Genomic DNA, 18,134 nt, shown 5'->3' on the forward strand with positions numbered 1-18,134 from the left:
ATACATTATCTTTTAATTTCAAGTTAACTCTCAACTATCTAATTTATATTTAATAACTCAATTAATCTTAAGTTAAATTTTTTAGGATATTATATTTTGGATTTTGAAGTCCAATTTTTTTTATATGAAAAAAAATAAATTTGGGTACTGAAGGTACGGAAAAAAATGATAATAATTGCACGATAATCCCTGCTCAAATTAATGGAAGTATGATATGGGTCCTATGCACCCACGCATACCTTTCCATAGTCTCTACTCTCTCTTTTTCTTTTTTTGGGCCAACGTAGTCTCTACTCTCTAGTACCACTACCAGTACCACCATATCTATCGTTATCATTACTTAGTAAAAATTAAAAAGAAATGAGAAAGTTATAGTGACAGATCTCTAAAGCATTTTATTTACGAAGAAAGATTAAAAAACAAATCTAAATTTACTATGTAAGATCAAGGAATTAAAATATAATTAATTTTTAGTATAAAAAGATATAACTATCTCTCATTAGAAATAAAATCCTCCAACTATCACTGGCTACTAGAGCTTTGGTACCTATGACCAGACCATCCTGCTAGAGTTTAGGCAAGCAATCCGGCCACCAATTCTATGAGGGACACAAATTAAATTTTTTTAAGGTGGCCAAGCCCTTTGAGGCCAAAAAGATAGTTAGTCACTAGGTTAATAATTTTTTTAATTATATAATACAAATTTTTATATATATTTTTAACTTTGTTTTTTATTTTCCATGTCAATATTTTTTATTTTCCATGTCAATACCTATTGGAAGCTTAATGATTACTTATCATTTTATAAGTGATTATTTGTTAAATTACTGATTGGATTTGTTAAAATATTTAATAAAAACTGGTTTTTATAAATATTTTTTAATAAGTAACTATTTGTGAAATGATAAATTTTACTACTAGCTTTAAAAATTTTTTGATAATTTGATAAACAAATCTCTATTAATAATTTAACAAGTAATTATTTGTGAAGTGATAAGTCCTATTACTAGCTTAAATTTCTCTTAATAATTTGACAAGTAAATTTTAAAAAAATAGCACATTCATATAAGCTTTTAACATTTAAAATTTTAATAATAAAAATAAATAAACGTTCATAAAAATCACTCCATATTAAATTTCTTTTACAAGTCCCATTACTAGATTCAAAAATTTCTCTTAATAATTTGATAAGTAAATTTTAGCAAAATAATAAGTTCACATAAGCTTTTGACATATAAAATTTTAGTAATAAAAAAAGTAAACATTTATAAAAATTACTCCATATTAAATTTCTTTAATAAGTCTCCATTAATAATTTAACAAGTAATTATTTATGAAATGACAAGTCATGTTATTAGCTTTAAAAATTTCTCTTGATAATTTGACAAATAAGTCTTTATTAATAATTTAATAAGTAATTATTTGTGAAATATCTTGTTACTAGCTTTGAAAGTTTCTCTTAATAATTTGACAAGTAAATTTTAGTGAAATAACAAGTTCATATAAGATTTTCACATGTAAACTTTGATCATAAAAAAAAAATAAACACTTATAAAAATCAGTGTATTTTAAATTTTTTAACAAGTAAGCTCCTAATAAATATTTGCATGAAAAGTAAAAATAAAATAATATATTTTAAGGTTGGCATTAGTAATTTGTCTTTATAATCTAATATTCTACTCTCTCTTCCTTAATTTTAAAAACTTTAAATAATTAAAATATTTAAATAAACAATTTAAAATTTTTGTATTAAAATTAATAAAATTTAAAGAAAAATCATCACAAATTATATTAAGTAATTTATTAATTAAATTATTGTTTTATTTTTGGCAAAAAAATTCTTATTTCATTATTTTTTTAACTACTTGTTTGAAATATTATTTTAATCAATTTATGCATTTATTTTTTTTAATACTAAATGAATCCATTTGCATAACAAAAAATTCAAAAAGCAAAAATATATGCATTAATTTTTTTGGCTAATTAGACAATATTTAAAGATAAGTATTTTGGTCCAAAACATATAATTTAGCGGTGAAACTAATAGTCAGGTAGATAAAAATAAAATTTAGAAATAGAAAAGATATTTGTATTTTGTAACTATAAGGAAAATTCACAAAGATTATAAAAATATAAGAGAGATAGATGTAATTAAGACAAACTGTATGACTCTTTCACTAGGTTACATATTACATCATTCATTTACAGCTGATTCTACGAAGGAAACAAGTTGCAGTTCCCACCCTCCCCCCCACCAAAAAAAAAAAAAAAAAAAGCTTCTTGTATAAAGCTTCAACAAACCACAAGTTCAATATCTGAACATTGGACCATACCATTTATTCTTTGCCATCAGGAAAGTTTACAGCAAACATGAACTAAACAAAAAAGGCGGAACAAGTAGCTCAAGCACTTTTATTTAGGGTAAATGGATTAAGAGGCAACGTGAGACATCATTGAGGCAATTATATAGAACTAGGGTTGATGACTAATTGGGATAAGCTGGAGATTCTCGGTTCTTCTCACACTTGCCGCAAATGTCTCAGACATGTCAAACTTTTCAGGAGTCATTCCATTTGGCAGCTTCCAATCAAACTGATACAACAAATTAGCAAGTGGGAGCTCAATGCTGGATATAGCAAAGTTCATTCCAGGACAGATTCTCCTTCCAGCACCAAATGGTATATAATCCATGTTTGCTCCTCTGAAATCAATTGGGTTATCCAAAAACCGTTCTGGCTTGAATGTCTCAGCCTCATCTCAATATTTAGGATCCCTTCCTATTGCCCATCCATTGACCATGATTCTAGTTTTTTTAGGTATCTCATCCATTAATCACGCATCTCTCAGTGCTTTCCCTTGGAAGTAGCAAAACTCCAGGAGGGTGAAGCCTTAAGGTTTCTTTCACAATTGAATTTAAATATTTCAATTGGCGAATTTCACTTTCATCCACAAAGTCTTTTCCCTTGTACAGCATTCTGATCTCAGCTTGAGCCTTTTCCATCACTTGTGGATTCTTCATCAATTCAGCCATTGCCCACTCTAGGGTAGTTGACGATGTCTCAGATCCACCAATGAACATATCCTGAAAATAGGTTTTTAGGAGTATACATATTATATGATGTATTACCGTCAGATGCTCACTTTGAGAAGCAATATTTTCTCTATTGATTATCTGTAATAGGTAGTTCGATCTTGTACGGGGCAAGTATATGAAGTTTTCATCCCTTCGGTTCATAACCTTAAAACCGATAAAGTGTTCAAAACCTAACGATATCTATATATATATATATATATAGATATAATCATATGACAAGATGTATCTTAACTTTCAGTTCTGTATGACTGATTACTTCCAACAATGGAAAAACTTTTTTGGTTATAAGAATTTTATTCTAATAATGATAATGAAAGTGGAGATCAGTCTTTTTCTTATGGTTATTCATTAGTGAATAAAATAATGATAAAAGTCCCATAACAAAAAATGATTAAAAAAGTAATGAATGACAGAGAAGCCATCTTGCAACTGGCTAAAAAGCATAAGCATGTTGGTGAAATGGATATATATGCACAATCTCAAGCTCATAAAGTCAACATGGTATTAGAGCAGCAAGAATAAACAAAGAAACAAAAAAGGCCTACCTGCAGCAAGGTCTGGGACCAAATATAAGACTAAGGCCTAAAAAAATGTTTTGACCCGTAAGACTCAGACAGAACATGAACAAGTCTGTGCATAATTGGGCTCGAATTCGAAAAAGATTAACACTGACCCCATTAGTAAATCTATATTCTTATATATTATTGTAAACTCTTGTAAACGACTAATTTTAGAAACTCCATAGAAGACAAAAAATTCATACTAGCCAGAAAAAAAAAATCATGAATGCTCATATAATAAACTTTTATGCATGCTCCTTACCAGAATGACGGCTTTGACGTGGTCGTGAGTCAAGCGAAATTCTTGATCATCTTTTCCCTCTTGAATCTTTAGAAGAACATCAACAAGATTCTCTTCATTATTCTCATCGCCACTGGCTTTGCTTTCTTTGTGACTCCTAATGATGTTTTCCAGTACTTGATCATTCAATTTGTGAACCCTTCCAAGCCTAGCTTTCATTCCTGTAATCCTTTGAAGCACTTCGATAGAAGGAAAGAGATCAACAATTGAAAAACCTCCCACCATTTTCGTCACATCGTCCAGTGTAGATAAGAAAGCCTCTTGATCTCCATTTCCAGACTTCCTACCAAAAGCTGCTCTTGCAACTATAGAAGTTATGGTTGAGAAAATTTTCTCACTCAGATTTATGACTGACCCTGAAGCAGACAATACATCTTTGACAAGCACAGATACCTCCTCTTCCCTTATGAACCTGAACGATCGAACACGCTTTGCTGTTAAAAGCTCTAAAGTACATATTTTTCGAAGGTTCCTCCAATGGCTTCCATGTGGGGAAAATCCAATGTCTATGTTATTGTAAGTGATGATCTGGGCAGCGAGAATATCAGGCCTATTGGACATGATAAGGTCATGGGTTTTGAAAATCTCTTTGGCTATTTCTGAGGAAGAGACAATAACATTGGATGTCTCTCCAAGCTGAAGGTGCATTAAGGGTCCATATTTGTCAGACAATTTTCTGAAGGCATGATGGGGTAGAGCTCCTACAATTTGATGGACGTTCCCTATAAGGGGTAACTTCCATGGCCCTGGGGGTAGGGGTAGGGTTTTTTCTGGTCTCTTCTCAGAATTGGATCGCTTGTATATCAGAAGAAGCAAGCAAAACAAGGTGATGTAGAGGAAGATCTGAAGAATCTCCATGATTTACAGAGAAGTGAGATGTTAACATGTTTTCCAGGGTAGATGGATTTAGATATATATCGGTGCCGCGTATATCTACTTAGATTTATAGAATCTGCATTAACATGACAGGAATGATTTTCAAATACATTGTTTAATATAGCTTCTTTTCTTTTCAACTGAACGTGACGTGCTCGTAAGTAGTAATATTGTGGGTCAGCATTCCGAAATTCTGGTAATCAATAATGTGTATTGTTTATAGTTATTAATTGTAAAGGATGGTAAGATTAGAAAGTTACCTTTTTTTTAAACAATTGTAAGACTATAATATAACTAACATCGCTGAATAAACGTGAAGTTAATTAGAATCACAATATACTTCCTTTAATTTAAAATATAAACATTTTTTAACGATAATTTGCATATCGATAAAATTCTTATTTCTATAAAAATATTTTTTTTCCTTTTTCACCTCTAGTTTTAATTCGTAATGAGTGAAAAAAGAGAGTCATAAATTTATAGTCACAACTTGCAAGAATCTAAGTTAATAAAGACGAGGGGTAAAATGAGAATTTAAAAAAAAATTCAAGTCTTTCTAATCATGCACCTTTGAGCAGAATAAATATATTAGTTAACTTATTCAAAAATACTCTCAATAATTATTTGAGTGAAATATAATAAATTAAGGATATAATTAAAAAAATATATATAAACCTACTAAATTTCCTATATTTTTTTTATCAAGCAAGATTTTTAGAAAATGTTATATTTTTTTATTCTTATCTTATATAAAGTGGCCGAAGAAGTATATTTGATTATTGTTCAGCATATGAGCTTTAGTCAATCTTATCGATCCATCATGTGACGTGCACCAACGAAAAAGTCTCAAGTTGGAACCTTCAGCAACATAACCTTGCTATCAGTTATCTGTTAACTTAATTCAATTTTTCAAGAGTAGGTTAATATTAAAATATAAATATAAAGTATATAACCTCCAGGAAGAAAAATACGCCCTCCACAACATTAAAATCATGAGATCACTTTAAATCTGTTGGCTATGGTATGAATAAATCACTGACTAAGAGTAATGCAGTCTATATACAGTTATTTGTTGTTATCACCATTGGCATGTATGTAACCATTATATTTTTCCAAGTCTACACATAGCATTGTTTGAAAAATTGCTTCTTGTTAAGATATTATTGTTTTATACTCCAATCATGACAGACCACTATACACAACATTTTTTTTAGTTGCCCGCCTAGTATTTAGAGCTTCGCCCTGACTAATCTAGATTCAACTCGTGTCGCGCACCCTGCCATGGTGGGTGAGTCTCTCAAGGGGGTTTCTGCATATACAAGACTCCAATTTGAAACTTGTTTAAGTAAAATGAAGCCACTTATCACTCAGACCAACCTCCATTTGTCACAACATTTGAAACTTGAAACGTCATTGTCTATACATATAATAGATCCTCATCACACGAGCCCAATTAGGATAATGAGCTACCAGGCCTGTTATGTGAGGCCCAATTGTTTTCAGTGGGTTGCTCTGTTGTAATTTTGTTGTTCTTTATCTTGGGCCCAAGTTATAAGGCCCAACTAGCATATGGTTCGGATTTTACTATTTCAGTATAGAAAGGAAAATGGAAAAGGGGTTAAAAATTCTACCAAAAAAGGGATTAAATTGCGAAAAGATGTACTTTTAAGATGTGAAATACCATATATATCCCTAGACACATATGCGAACTCAGTGCAAGCCAATTCTTCTTACGACATGTGTGATCGGATTTTTTTTTCCCCCGTTTCTTTTCAAAATTCCTCTAATTTTGTTGATGGGCTTTTGATTTAGTGAAATTTTTTAGAGATAGCTAGGGAAACTAATTCCATGGCTTAAAAATATTTTCTCCCAATTTGTTCTTATTTTTGGGAGTCTAGTCAAATTTCTTTCACATAGTCCGCCATTTTAGAACGATTTAATTTTTTTCCTTCAAAAATAGACTTAATCTATTGTCTATTGTCACTGATTGTTGTATTGATGGATTCTCTTGGTCTTGGCGTAATGAAAAGGCAAAATTTAATTTTGAATTTTTTATTCATACAAAAAAAATTGAATTGATTGAAAGTATATATATGGTTTAATTTTATTGTTGTAGGTCCAAGTTCCTCGAAATAGTTTACTTTTAAATTATTTTATTTTATTTGTTATTCAACATTGATTATAGATGCCTCATGTCTTTTAGTTGACTGTTGACTTATTAATATTAAAGGAAAAAACGATGCCTTAACTTGTGGGCCATATCATGTGGATGGAGTATTGAATTGAATATTGTTTTTACTAAGACAATTAATGCTTTAAACACTGATTGAATTGAAATCTTGGAAGTTTCAGTTTTGAATTAATTAATTGGCTAGTCAAGCTGATGAAGCTGTTCAAATGTCTCCTTCAAACATGAAAATAGTGAATTACTTGTATGAGTCTAGTGACTTATTTATTTCACAGTGGACAAATGACTGATTGAATTCAACGAGCTTTTGAATTATTTATATGATAAGTCAAATTGAAGCTGCTCAGAGCCTCAAATGTTCCCTTCAAAAGATCAAATTAGTCAATTTCGTGATTTAAGTGCTGCTTCAATCAAATAAGAGAACTTTCTTGTTTAATTATATATACCATCCTTATAACTCCAGCATGACTTATAAAATAAGTTTTTTTTAACTATATTATCTGATGGGTTCGGGGGGGGGGGGGGAGAATAAAGAGGTATATCAATTGACTTTAATTAATTTTCTTAATTCATTTGATTTGGTTTAATATCTTATAAATTAAACAGGGTATAGGAGGGAGTATAGCCTAGTAGAAAAGGTACCAAGTTGACTTATAAAGATTGATATAATTGATAAGGTTTGCTTCATAATCAACCAAGTCATAAATTCAAATCTTGTATGAAAATAACTTAAAACTTTGTTTATGAAAAGTTTTTTAAGAACTTTTATACAATTTCTTTAAACCTAGAACCATATAGTTTGATACAATAGAGGAAAATATAACTTTAAATCCTGTACTTTATTCAAGTTTTTTTATAGACCTTTATCATATATTTCATTAGATGCCATGTCACTTGACACCTGATCAACTACGTGTGCAACTACACATGCCAACTCATTGCTCATGTGTGCCACGTCACACATTGTGTCACCACCTCATGCCATGTTAGCTGTCATCACATGATGCATTACATATTTGTTATAAAATATGTCAAAAGTAAAAATTTAATCTCTTAACCTCCTACCTTCTAAGCTTTAAATCTTTTTTATTTACCAATTAAAATAAAATACACCTATAATTATTATATATGAAATTAAATTTATGTTATTTAATTACATACACATATATATAATAATATATTATTAAAAAGATATACATATATTATATTTTATTTTCAATTATTAATATGATAAATTTATTTATATGACTATTTATATTATTTTTTAGTAAAATATTATTTTTTTAGGAAAATAAAGTTAAAATGAAGCAAATTTTTGATATAAAAATATTATTTTTAAAATAAAAAAATTAAGAATATAATTTATTTAAAAATATTTATTGTTTTAGTTTATATTAAATATCTTTTACTTTTATTTTCTCCATATTATTCTCAAAAATTAATGAATAAATATTCAATGTTTCACATTCTTGTCGTACAAATAAATTTTATCTACAATTTTTTAAATATTTTTAAAATTATTTTAATAAAAAGTAATTTTGATCATATAAATTTTGTTAATTATCATTTTGAATTTTTTTAATTTTTTAATGAATACTGATAACTTTTAAAATACAAAATATTTAAATTAAATATTTAATTTAAATATATTTTATGATTTTTTATTTAAAATTTATTTTTAAAAAATTATTTTTTATGAAATTTATGTAATATGGAACAAATTTAAAATCTTATAAATATAATATAAATATGTTAATATTTTATTCTATTTATCATAAATTAAGTATTATTTTATTTATATAATTTTAAGTTACACTATATATCAATAAAATAATTATTTTCTTTTACACTTCAAAATTTATTTTTCTTTTCTCCTTCCTATGCTAAAAATGAACATTATTCACACACACACACACACACACACACACACACACACATATAGAGAGTATCAAAAATTATATTTTGTACAAAGATAATTAATTCTAGTCGTACCAATATTATTAATTATAATCATTTTAAATATATTTTTATTAATTATTCTTTATATTCAATTTCATAAATTTTTTGGAGCTTTGATTTTATTTTATTTTTTTAATATGTTGTTATAAAATATTGTTTGTGACTTCTTTCAAGACAATTTTGTTATTTAGTAAAAATTTAAAATTATTGAAGAAAAATATGAATAACACAAAAAAGATAAAAAAATTCAATCAATTATGGTTGTAGAATAAATTAATAAATATTAAATAGAAATTTAGAAAATAAGAATAGTTAAACTTAAAGGAAAAGGGAAAAGAGAAGAGAAAGATTTAAATGACATGCAAAATACTTTCAAACACTTTATAAATTTTGAAGATAAATGTTTTTCAACACAAACATTGAATTTTCATTGTTTTCATTGAATGGGAAGCTCATTAAACAATGATAAAAAAATTTTCTAATTTTTTAAAATTAATATTCATCTTAATATATTTCAAACATGTACTAAAATAATTGATAATTCAAAATTAAAAATATGACTCTATTTCTAAATCTATCTTTACTTTGAATTATAGATGCATTAAGAAATAAAAATAATTTTATCTCTAATATATTTATTTCAGTTATCTCTAATGCCATCTCTAAATTAATAAAAATAAAATTATGAAATTTTAAAAAATATAGAGAGGGAATTAGAGATGGTTAAATTTTTGACTCTAAATTCATAAAAAAAAAATCTGTTTCAAATTCAATTTCTAAATTTAAAAAAATGTAAAATTAATATTAGAGACAAACTTGGAGATGGTTAATTTATGGATGAATTTATTCATCTCTAAACTTGTCTTTAAAATTTTAATCTTTAAAAATTAAATTTTCAATGAATAATAACAGAAGCCAAGATGGATTTGTGACACTTTTTTTTAAAGATGTATATAAGTCATCTCTAAATTTCTCATTATATTTTAAAATTAAATTTGTCTCTAAAAATATAATTAGTCTCTATTAGAGATGATAATTAGGCTATCTTTAATTTTCATCTCTATTTTAGTAATTTTTTGTAGTGAATATATTTTTCAATCAAATCAAAATAAGTGACTAATTAATTTTTGGCTTGATTAGAAATAATGATGCTAAATATCCAAGTTTTAACTCTCTAAGTTTTCTTAATATTATAATCAATATAATTTCTCAATTGTTAACAAGTTAATAGCGCAAATAATGATTATAAAAGTTCAAACATCTATCATTTGGACCCAATTCACATTAACTTTGAATATTGGCTCTAGGAAATGAGCGATTAAATTAACAAAAGCAATTATCGTTTTTATAACATTACACCATTAACTGAAAATATGGATGTTCACATCACAACTAGTTAACAAGATCGAAGTGATGAGACAAATCATGGAAGCAAAAATAACAGGTACTAGCACTGATAACTAACAGGGATTAACCTAAGATTCTCCTTTCTTCTCACGCCAGCGCCAAATGTCTCAGACATCTCAAATTCTTCATGAGTCATTCCATTTGGCAGCTTCCAGTCAAAATGATACAGCAAATTAGCAAGTGGAAGATCAATGTTCGGTATAGCAAAGTTAATTCCAGGACAAATTGTCCTTCCAGCACCAAATGATATATAATCAAAATTATTTGTTCCTCTAAAATCAATTGGATTATCCACAAATCTCTTTGGCTTGAAGGTCTCTGCTTCATCCCAAAACTTGGGATCTCTTCCTATTGTGCCCATCCATTGACAATGATTTTAGTCTTTTCAAGTATCTTATATTCATTGATCACACCTCTCTCAATGTTTTCTTGTTGAAGTAACAACACCCCAGGAGGGTGCAATCTTGGGGTTTCTCTCACAACTAAGTTTAAGTATTTTAATTGGTGAATCTCACTTTCATGCACACATGCTTTTCCATGGAAGATTCTTCTAACCTCAGCTTGAGCTTTCTTCATCAATTCTGTCATGGCCCATTTTAGAGTAGTTGATGATAACTCAAATCCAGCAATGAACACATCCTAAAAATGGGTTAAAATATCTTTAAACAAATTGAAAAAACTGTACAATTTTAAGAAGCATATAATAAATAAAAAAAATGGCACGCACTCACCAGAATGAGCTTTAATGTGCTTGTGAGTTAAGGGAAGTTCTAAATCATTTTCCTGTTGAATCTTGAGAAGAACATCGAGCAGATTCTCCTTATTATTCCCACTACTTGTCTCTTTTCTTTCTTTGTGATCCTTGATGATTTCCTCCAATATTCCATCATTCAAACTTGTGGACCCTTTCAACTTTAGCTCTCATCCCAGTAATCACTTGAAGCACTTTGACGGAAGGAAAGAGATCAACAATTGAGAAACCACCAGTCACCTTCATTATTTCCTTCAGAGCAGATATGAAAGCTTCTTGACGTCTAGATTTGTTACCAAAAGCTGCTCTTGCAATTATGGAATCAGTGGTTGTGAAAATTTTCTCACTCAGATTTATGATTGACCCTTCATTAGAGCATATGTCTTTGACAAGTGCAGATACTTCCTCTTCCCTTATGAACCTGAAGGACCGAACACGCTTTGCAGTTAAAAGCTCTAAAGTACAGATTTTTCGAAGTTGCCTCCAGTGGTTTCCATGGGGGGAAAATCCAATGTCTATGCTACCGTAAGTGATGATCTCAGCAGCAAGAAGACGGGGTCTATTGGAGAAGATAAGGTCGTGTGTTGTGAAGATCTGTTTGGCAATTTCAGAGGAAGAGACAATGATATTAGATGTCTCTCCAAGCTGAAGGTGCATTAAGGGTCCGTATTTGTTTGCCAAATTTCACAAGGAGTGATGGGGCAGTGACCCTACAATTTGGTGGATGTTCCCTATAAGAGGTAACTTCCATGGCCGTGGAGGTAGGGTTAGGTTTTTGAAGGATTTCTTGGGATTTGATCCCCTGTATATCATAAGAAGGAAGCAAAACAAAGTGAAGAAGAAGATCTGAATCTCCATGGTTACGTACAGAAGTGCGATGTTAGTTTTTCGTCTAGGTTATTAGAATGCTTTATTGTTGGAAGTTCAATCCCAACCTTCTGTGCAGGAAGAAAATTCAATTAGAATGCTTGTCGTGCATGCTTGTGGAAGAGAATCTTTCATAATAATGATAATCCATCGACCAAATGAAAAAAATATATATATATTTTAAAATTGGTGGAGGATGCAAAGGAATTTGACTAAACCATTAAAATAAGTTACTGAAAAAATTAGCATGGCCACGTATAATCTAGTTTTCTATTATACACATTTGTTTTCTTTTCGAATTTCTATTCTATAGAGTTGAGTATTTGACTCGACAATAATTAATAAACGGTGTTATAAATGAAAAATTCCGTCATCGTATGCTCAATTCATTATAAATATATTTCTGATCCTCGATTATTTTTTCAAAATTTTCTGGTTAAATATTCAATAAAATTTCCATTTTTTGAAAATGTACAATGAGTTAGTTCAATTAATTGATTAGGTACACTAATTAACTGGGATAAGAGCCATCTAAACTAACTTGAGATAAAAATGAAGGAAAAAGAATAATTTTTTCCAATATATGATATTAATCTAAACAAATAAATAAATCAATAATCATCAATATATATAAGTAATAAATTAAATATTATTATTTAATTATTTGTTAACATGACTTTTTTTTTTGGGTATATTTGCACAGGTAATAATCTCTTTTGTTGACTCTGAGGTTTCTCTTTTTTTATTTTTGTTGGTATCAAGTTGAGGTTACTGTACTTTTAAAGGCTAATACAATTATTCGTCATTCAAATCTATGACTCACCACAGTCTAGCCCAAAATTAAAGTTGATCATCCAGCACACAATATCTAAAGCCCAAGCCCAGTGAAAATGAAAGGCCATGATCCATCAAATTTTTACGAGTCATGAGTCTCTAAATAAGTAACATATTCAAGTCATTCATATTTAATGACATAAATGAAGTCCAGCAATAAATATTGATTTAATTAATAAGAATTTGATCCATAATTTGTAAGTATTTTGTTAAAAGCCTAGAAGTATCCCCATATCCTGAAAAGTTTTTGGGATCCAATTGATCACCTAATAACATAAATAAAGTTGTTCATTGATAAAATTCGACCTCAGATTCAGTTCGTTTCCTTGAAGGAAAGGAAAAAATTGACTTATTTCAGAAGAATGGGATTGCCCATTAATAGATCATTGATGGTGGAAAACTCGTCTGCTAGCTCGGTGGCATGCACTACATCGTCCTTCTTGTAAAACAGGTGAAACAATTTGCACCAATTCCAAAACAAATGCTTCACATTTCTTGGCACTATGCTTCCTTCTTCCTTCACAACTAATCTCAACAGTTCTTTTCTCTTCTCATCCACCATTCTCTGCAGCTTCTCTATGATCTCTTCTTCACCCATAGTCCCCGACCCATGCATGAGTTCAACCGTTATTGAGTTGAACTTTCCTTGTTCTTTTTCCCTCTGCGAAAAAAGTTTATTTGAGAATTTGTCTTAAAAGTGCCCTGGATATATTGAATTCCCCAGTATGTTATTGACTTCTGTTAGCTCAACTTTATCCAATTTTAACTTGCAACTTTTTGAATTTGGATTTTATCAATGTCTCAAATCTTCATATTCCGTGAGTGTTCACACTGTAACCATAGGATTTTGTCAGCATACACTTGAAAATTCATGTTTGACAAAAAATAAATAACATGGTGACTCAAATAATGGTTTTGTAAATATGCATTTCAATTATTTCCATTCAGTCATCTAAATTACAGATTGAATTGTAATCTGGTGTTTTTCCTGTATGTTATGCTTACATTTCTGACAACCACTGGATTGAATTGACGGTTGGTACAGCGCTACGTGGAACACTTGGTGTGAGATGATTAGGGGCACTTACCGAATTTCAATACCAGCTTTTTTTCAAGTTATGACCAGTGACATTATTAGGACGCAGAGGAAAAGAAGAAGAGACTCACTTGGTAGCCATTGATATCATTGAGGAGACGCCCAGCAAGGCTAAGGGCCTCGAAGAGTTGATTAAACTCAGCACTTTGAATGATCTCTTCCGAAAGTTTAGGTCCCACAAGATACAGTCCTGGGATGAGTATTCCAATAGCAAATGATTTTATTGAATTGGGCAAATATTCCTCCAACGTTGGCACGTGATTGGTTCTCCCCCACTCTGCTTCCTTTGAAAATGTTCTCAACACTTCCGCCCACTGCAACAAGCATCAACTCTTATGATTCAAATTACAACATGTACAATAGCAAATTTATATGATTGATGATAAATTGTCTTACAAGCTGAATCACGTGGCACAACACACTTCGTCCTTGAACCTTAAATGCTTGGTCTGCAACCTCACAAATGATTCCCTTCAGTGCTAAGAATAATATCTTAACAGTCTCAGAACAACATTCTGTGCTCACATCTACGTCCCATCTGTTGATCAATGATAATAGTTACATATGTAATCTTATATTTGCAGAGATAATCAATGGGCTTAATACAGATTGAAAAATGAGAACGAATCGCATTACTTCTCCATGAGGTGTAAAAGGTTGATCTGTTCCTCTTGAGAGCCCCAAACATCAAAGAAATCATCAACAATTCCTAAGGCGAGTCCGCTCTTTGCCCATGATAGACGAGCCTTGCTCAGTTCAGGCGAGCCATTTCCTACAAGGGCTACTATGTAGCAATACGCTACTTTTGCTCTCGGAAACTCTAATTTGTCCATCCCACTCTCCCTAAACCACCTGATTGTTATTATGTTTTGTTAGCTCAACTTGGAACGGAAAATGAAAGAAATTTGTCATGCAAGGGACTCTTATAAGGTAAGTGAGATTACAAGTTCGATAAGCGATTCATGGTGTAATTTTCATGAATAGCAGCAGTTATTGAGGATGGAAATCTATGTGATCACCTCTGATATTGCTTGAATTCTTCATGAATACCGATTGGCAGTGATTGAAGTTCTCCACTGCTAACTCGAGAAATTCCTTATTTGCTAGATTCAAACAACTGAGAAAACAACAGCCAAATAATTCGAAGTGGACCAGTTATAACAGGGAGAGAAAGGGGAATTGAGAGTAATTAAGGAAGAACGCCAGAAAAATTTTACCTGTAAGAAGTTTTCAGAGTTCTCTTCTGATCCACATTGTAATGCTTTATAGATCTTTGGTTTAATATACAATCCAAATACGTATGATGCGGATACCGCACCGCAAAAGGTAACTGCAATATCAAACACAAAATTTTGAATTCAGGATAATACACATATACATATATATAAATATATAGATAGTGGGTAGAGGTCCAAGTTTAGCCCTTGTGATAAGTGGCTTAAGCCTATTTATTCAATGAGTTTCTTACGTGATAAAATAATAATCATTTAAATTAAATCGAATAATATGAAATTTTTTTTAATATAATGAACCTCAAATTTTGAAAGAGATAATATATATAAGGAGTGCTTTAATTTGATCATGAAGATTGTTTTAAATTTTAAAAGAAAATATGTCTTCATAATTTTTAAATTTTGATGAAATTTAATAATTATAATTGAGATACTCATTTAATAAGATGACTTAAGCACTCATGGAGATTTGGATTTACCAAAATTGATTTTGAGATATTATTAATTACTATACCTCATGGTCAATATAATTAAAACGTTTATGATCAGTTGTTGATGACGAGGACCAATATTTGTCCAGGAAGAGTCTGGTCCAAGAGTATAGCTCGTGCAGAACTGAATCATTTGTGGAATGAAGAACAATCTGGGAAGCCTTATGTAACTCCAAAACAGAATCAACATCCCTCAAATATCCTTGTAGGGTGTTACAGAATTTGTCTTCTGAAAATCGACTTAGTGCCTCTAATCAAAACAAATAATTGATGAATTAATTATCAGATTATTTCTCTCTCAAATAATTTTCCTCCATACATAGCATTGATATGTTAGAAATATCACGAAACCTGAAGAAATATCATATCCATGCAAGCGTAGTAAGCGAAATGCCATAGCACATGTGGTGGGTTCCAAAAATATATCATCCTCCTGCTGCTGCCACAATCTGCTTGTAGTAAACAAAATAGAAATATATAACTTAAATTTTATCAAGCTTATAATTTATATAAACATCTGATATTCAGATATGCTTAATTATTACCTGTATGTTTGATCCAATACTGTCTGGATTTCCTCTTGGAAATGAAAATCAATCCCTAATTTTTCTAGACTATCAACCATATAGATTCGGGCGTGCACATCAAAAGGATACAACGTTGGAACTGAGAAAATTTATAAATTTATACACATACGCACAACATGCATTAGTATGGATAGGATTGATGAGAAAAAAAAATCATAATAGTATTGAAAAAAGACAAACCAGCATTTCCAAATTTATCTACCAATGAAAGTAGATAATCAAAACATTGTGTATTATTAAGATGAATAAAAGCAGTTGCAGTAGCAGCTGGCGAGTTAAATAACGACCCATTCTTTCTTTGATATTTCATAGCCATTTCCCAATCTTGAAACCTTCCCAATCCTTCTGAAATATAAGTTAAATATGCTTTCCATCCTTCTGAATTGCTTCCAGCCCAGCCCCTACATGTTGAGTTCAAAGAAGCATACTAATTCATAAACATATAATTTCTGAGAGCTTACACACGCACACACCCCCACCCACCCACACACCTTATAAGTTCCAGTTCTCTCTTTTGGATGAGTGGTTCTAGACGTTCCCCTCCAAGAGAAAGATTGAGGTCCAATTTTTGGGCTTCCTCAATCAAGTAAGAGAATATAATATCAAATCCAATTGGAGAATATTGTTTACCGTCGTAAGCTGAACCAATGTTTGACTCAATATATTCAAGTCCTTCAACAACACGCAAAACAGTCTCTAGTTACTTAATTAACTCAAACGGGTTCAACTGATATATATTAACTAGCAAATTACGTAAAACCAATTTAAACAAACGTAATCTACAAAAGATAAATACTGCTGATGAGAGGCAATTGAAGTTAGGGAGGGCTGGGGACAAAGTGGTGGTGGGTCCCTCAAGAGTACCGGAGCCCACACTTATCTTCTTATCTCTCTGAGTTTAACATGAAATATTTCTCGATAAAATTCAAAGTTCAAACACTCTTCGGCGATTCTTTGGTGAGCCAATCAAATCTAGATGAATCATATACAAATAGTACCTTTATTAGTTTGCTGTTCGCCGACACCCCATCGCTTAAGAGCAAGGACACAGGCCAAGGTAGATAGAAGAGAATCTTTGGTGAGCAACTCGTGACGATGAGGAAGACTCCATGATCCATCATTCTGTTGATTCTCTAATAACCAGTTCAAAGACTGAGGAAACAAAGGAGCTTCTGGAGAAGAAGGTGATGGGATCATTGCCACCCAAGCTGTATCATAAGTTGATACAGAAAGGTTGACTTTATTGAACATCTTTTTTATTCTCTCTTTCTTAACCTCAAACACCTGCAATTATTTTTTTTTATTGAAGTTCTCGTTGCTGTCATAAGAAATATATTCACAGATATTAATAATAATTACGAAAGAGAAGTTAAAAGTGGATATATACAATATTTGGTTTGCTCTGAACTTTATTCTCTGCGTTGGTGAGTACAGCCGCGGTTGCTGCAACAACAAAACATAAAGAGATTAATATGCAAAATTGCAGAAAGCACGAGAAAGTGCAGTGGAGGTTGAAAAGAATTGAAGTCATGCAGAAAGAAAGAAGAGAGTTCAATAATTAATCTGAGCATGAACACGAAAGCACAGAGATTCATACCTGGGGCGACGGAAGTCTGAAAGAGGGGATGTGAAAGAGACATCGTGGTGTTCATGCCTATGAGCTATGGAGCTTACAGCCAAAAGCATCATTTGATATAAAAGAGATGATAGTGTTAATTTTCCGTGAAAAGTGTTCGCTGTCTTGTTGACTTTTTCATGTTTTTTTAAATTTATCTGTAAAATCTAGTTCGTATGATATTATATGGCCAACTTGCTAGGTTAAAAAATGGTTGGTTATTGTTACGTAACGAGTCGTACGTGTTTGATTTGAAGAAACTACGGAGAATTTTAA

General features: G+C 30.6%; 1 protein-coding gene and 2 pseudogenes across 1 annotated transcript; all 3 read right to left on the minus strand.

Moving 5' to 3' along the window:
- Positions 1-2,262: 2,262 nt before the first annotated feature.
- Positions 2,263-4,842, minus strand: LOC129316348 (cytochrome P450 71D10-like; annotated as a pseudogene).
- Positions 4,843-10,325: 5,483 nt separating this feature from the next.
- LOC129314873 (cytochrome P450 71D10-like) lies at positions 10,326-12,085 on the minus strand (annotated as a pseudogene).
- An 896-nt stretch (positions 12,086-12,981) lies between these two features.
- On the minus strand, positions 12,982-17,933 carry LOC129316719 (ent-kaurene synthase, chloroplastic-like). The gene is made up of 15 exons (XM_054961112.1): positions 17,841-17,933; positions 17,631-17,686; positions 17,242-17,527; positions 16,735-16,915; positions 16,424-16,644; positions 16,202-16,322; positions 16,008-16,105; positions 15,680-15,906; positions 15,151-15,263; positions 14,953-15,050; positions 14,823-14,853; positions 14,570-14,785; positions 14,330-14,471; positions 14,005-14,247; positions 12,982-13,498 (listed from the first exon to the last, which is right to left on the minus strand). The coding sequence occupies exons 1-15, from the start codon at positions 17,893-17,895 to the stop codon at positions 13,187-13,189; spliced, it is 2,400 nt and encodes a 799-aa protein (XP_054817087.1). The 5' UTR covers positions 17,896-17,933; the 3' UTR covers positions 12,982-13,186.
- Positions 17,934-18,134: the final 201 nt, after the last annotated feature.

This window comes from Prosopis cineraria, unplaced genomic scaffold, assembly GCF_029017545.1.
Source record: "Prosopis cineraria cultivar Desert tree isolate PC_DT_omini unplaced genomic scaffold, ASM2901754v1 PC7, whole genome shotgun sequence".
NCBI lineage: Eukaryota > Viridiplantae > Streptophyta > Magnoliopsida > Fabales > Fabaceae > Prosopis > Prosopis cineraria.

What these genes read in the sequence shown, in the direction of transcription:
- LOC129316719 (XM_054961112.1), bottom strand. Translation starts at nt 17,895, where the DNA reads ATGAACACCACGATGTCTCTTTCACATCCCCTCTTTCAGACTTCCGTC. An exon ending in ACAAATTTCTTTCATTTTCC is followed by an intron (nt 14,786 to 14,822) that starts GTTCCAAGTTGA and finishes AATAACAATCAG; the next exon opens with GTGGTTTAGGGAGAGTGGGA. An exon ending in CTTTTACACCTCATGGAGAA is followed by an intron (nt 14,472 to 14,569) that starts GTAATGCGATTC and finishes ATTGATCAACAG; the next exon opens with ATGGGACGTAGATGTGAGCA.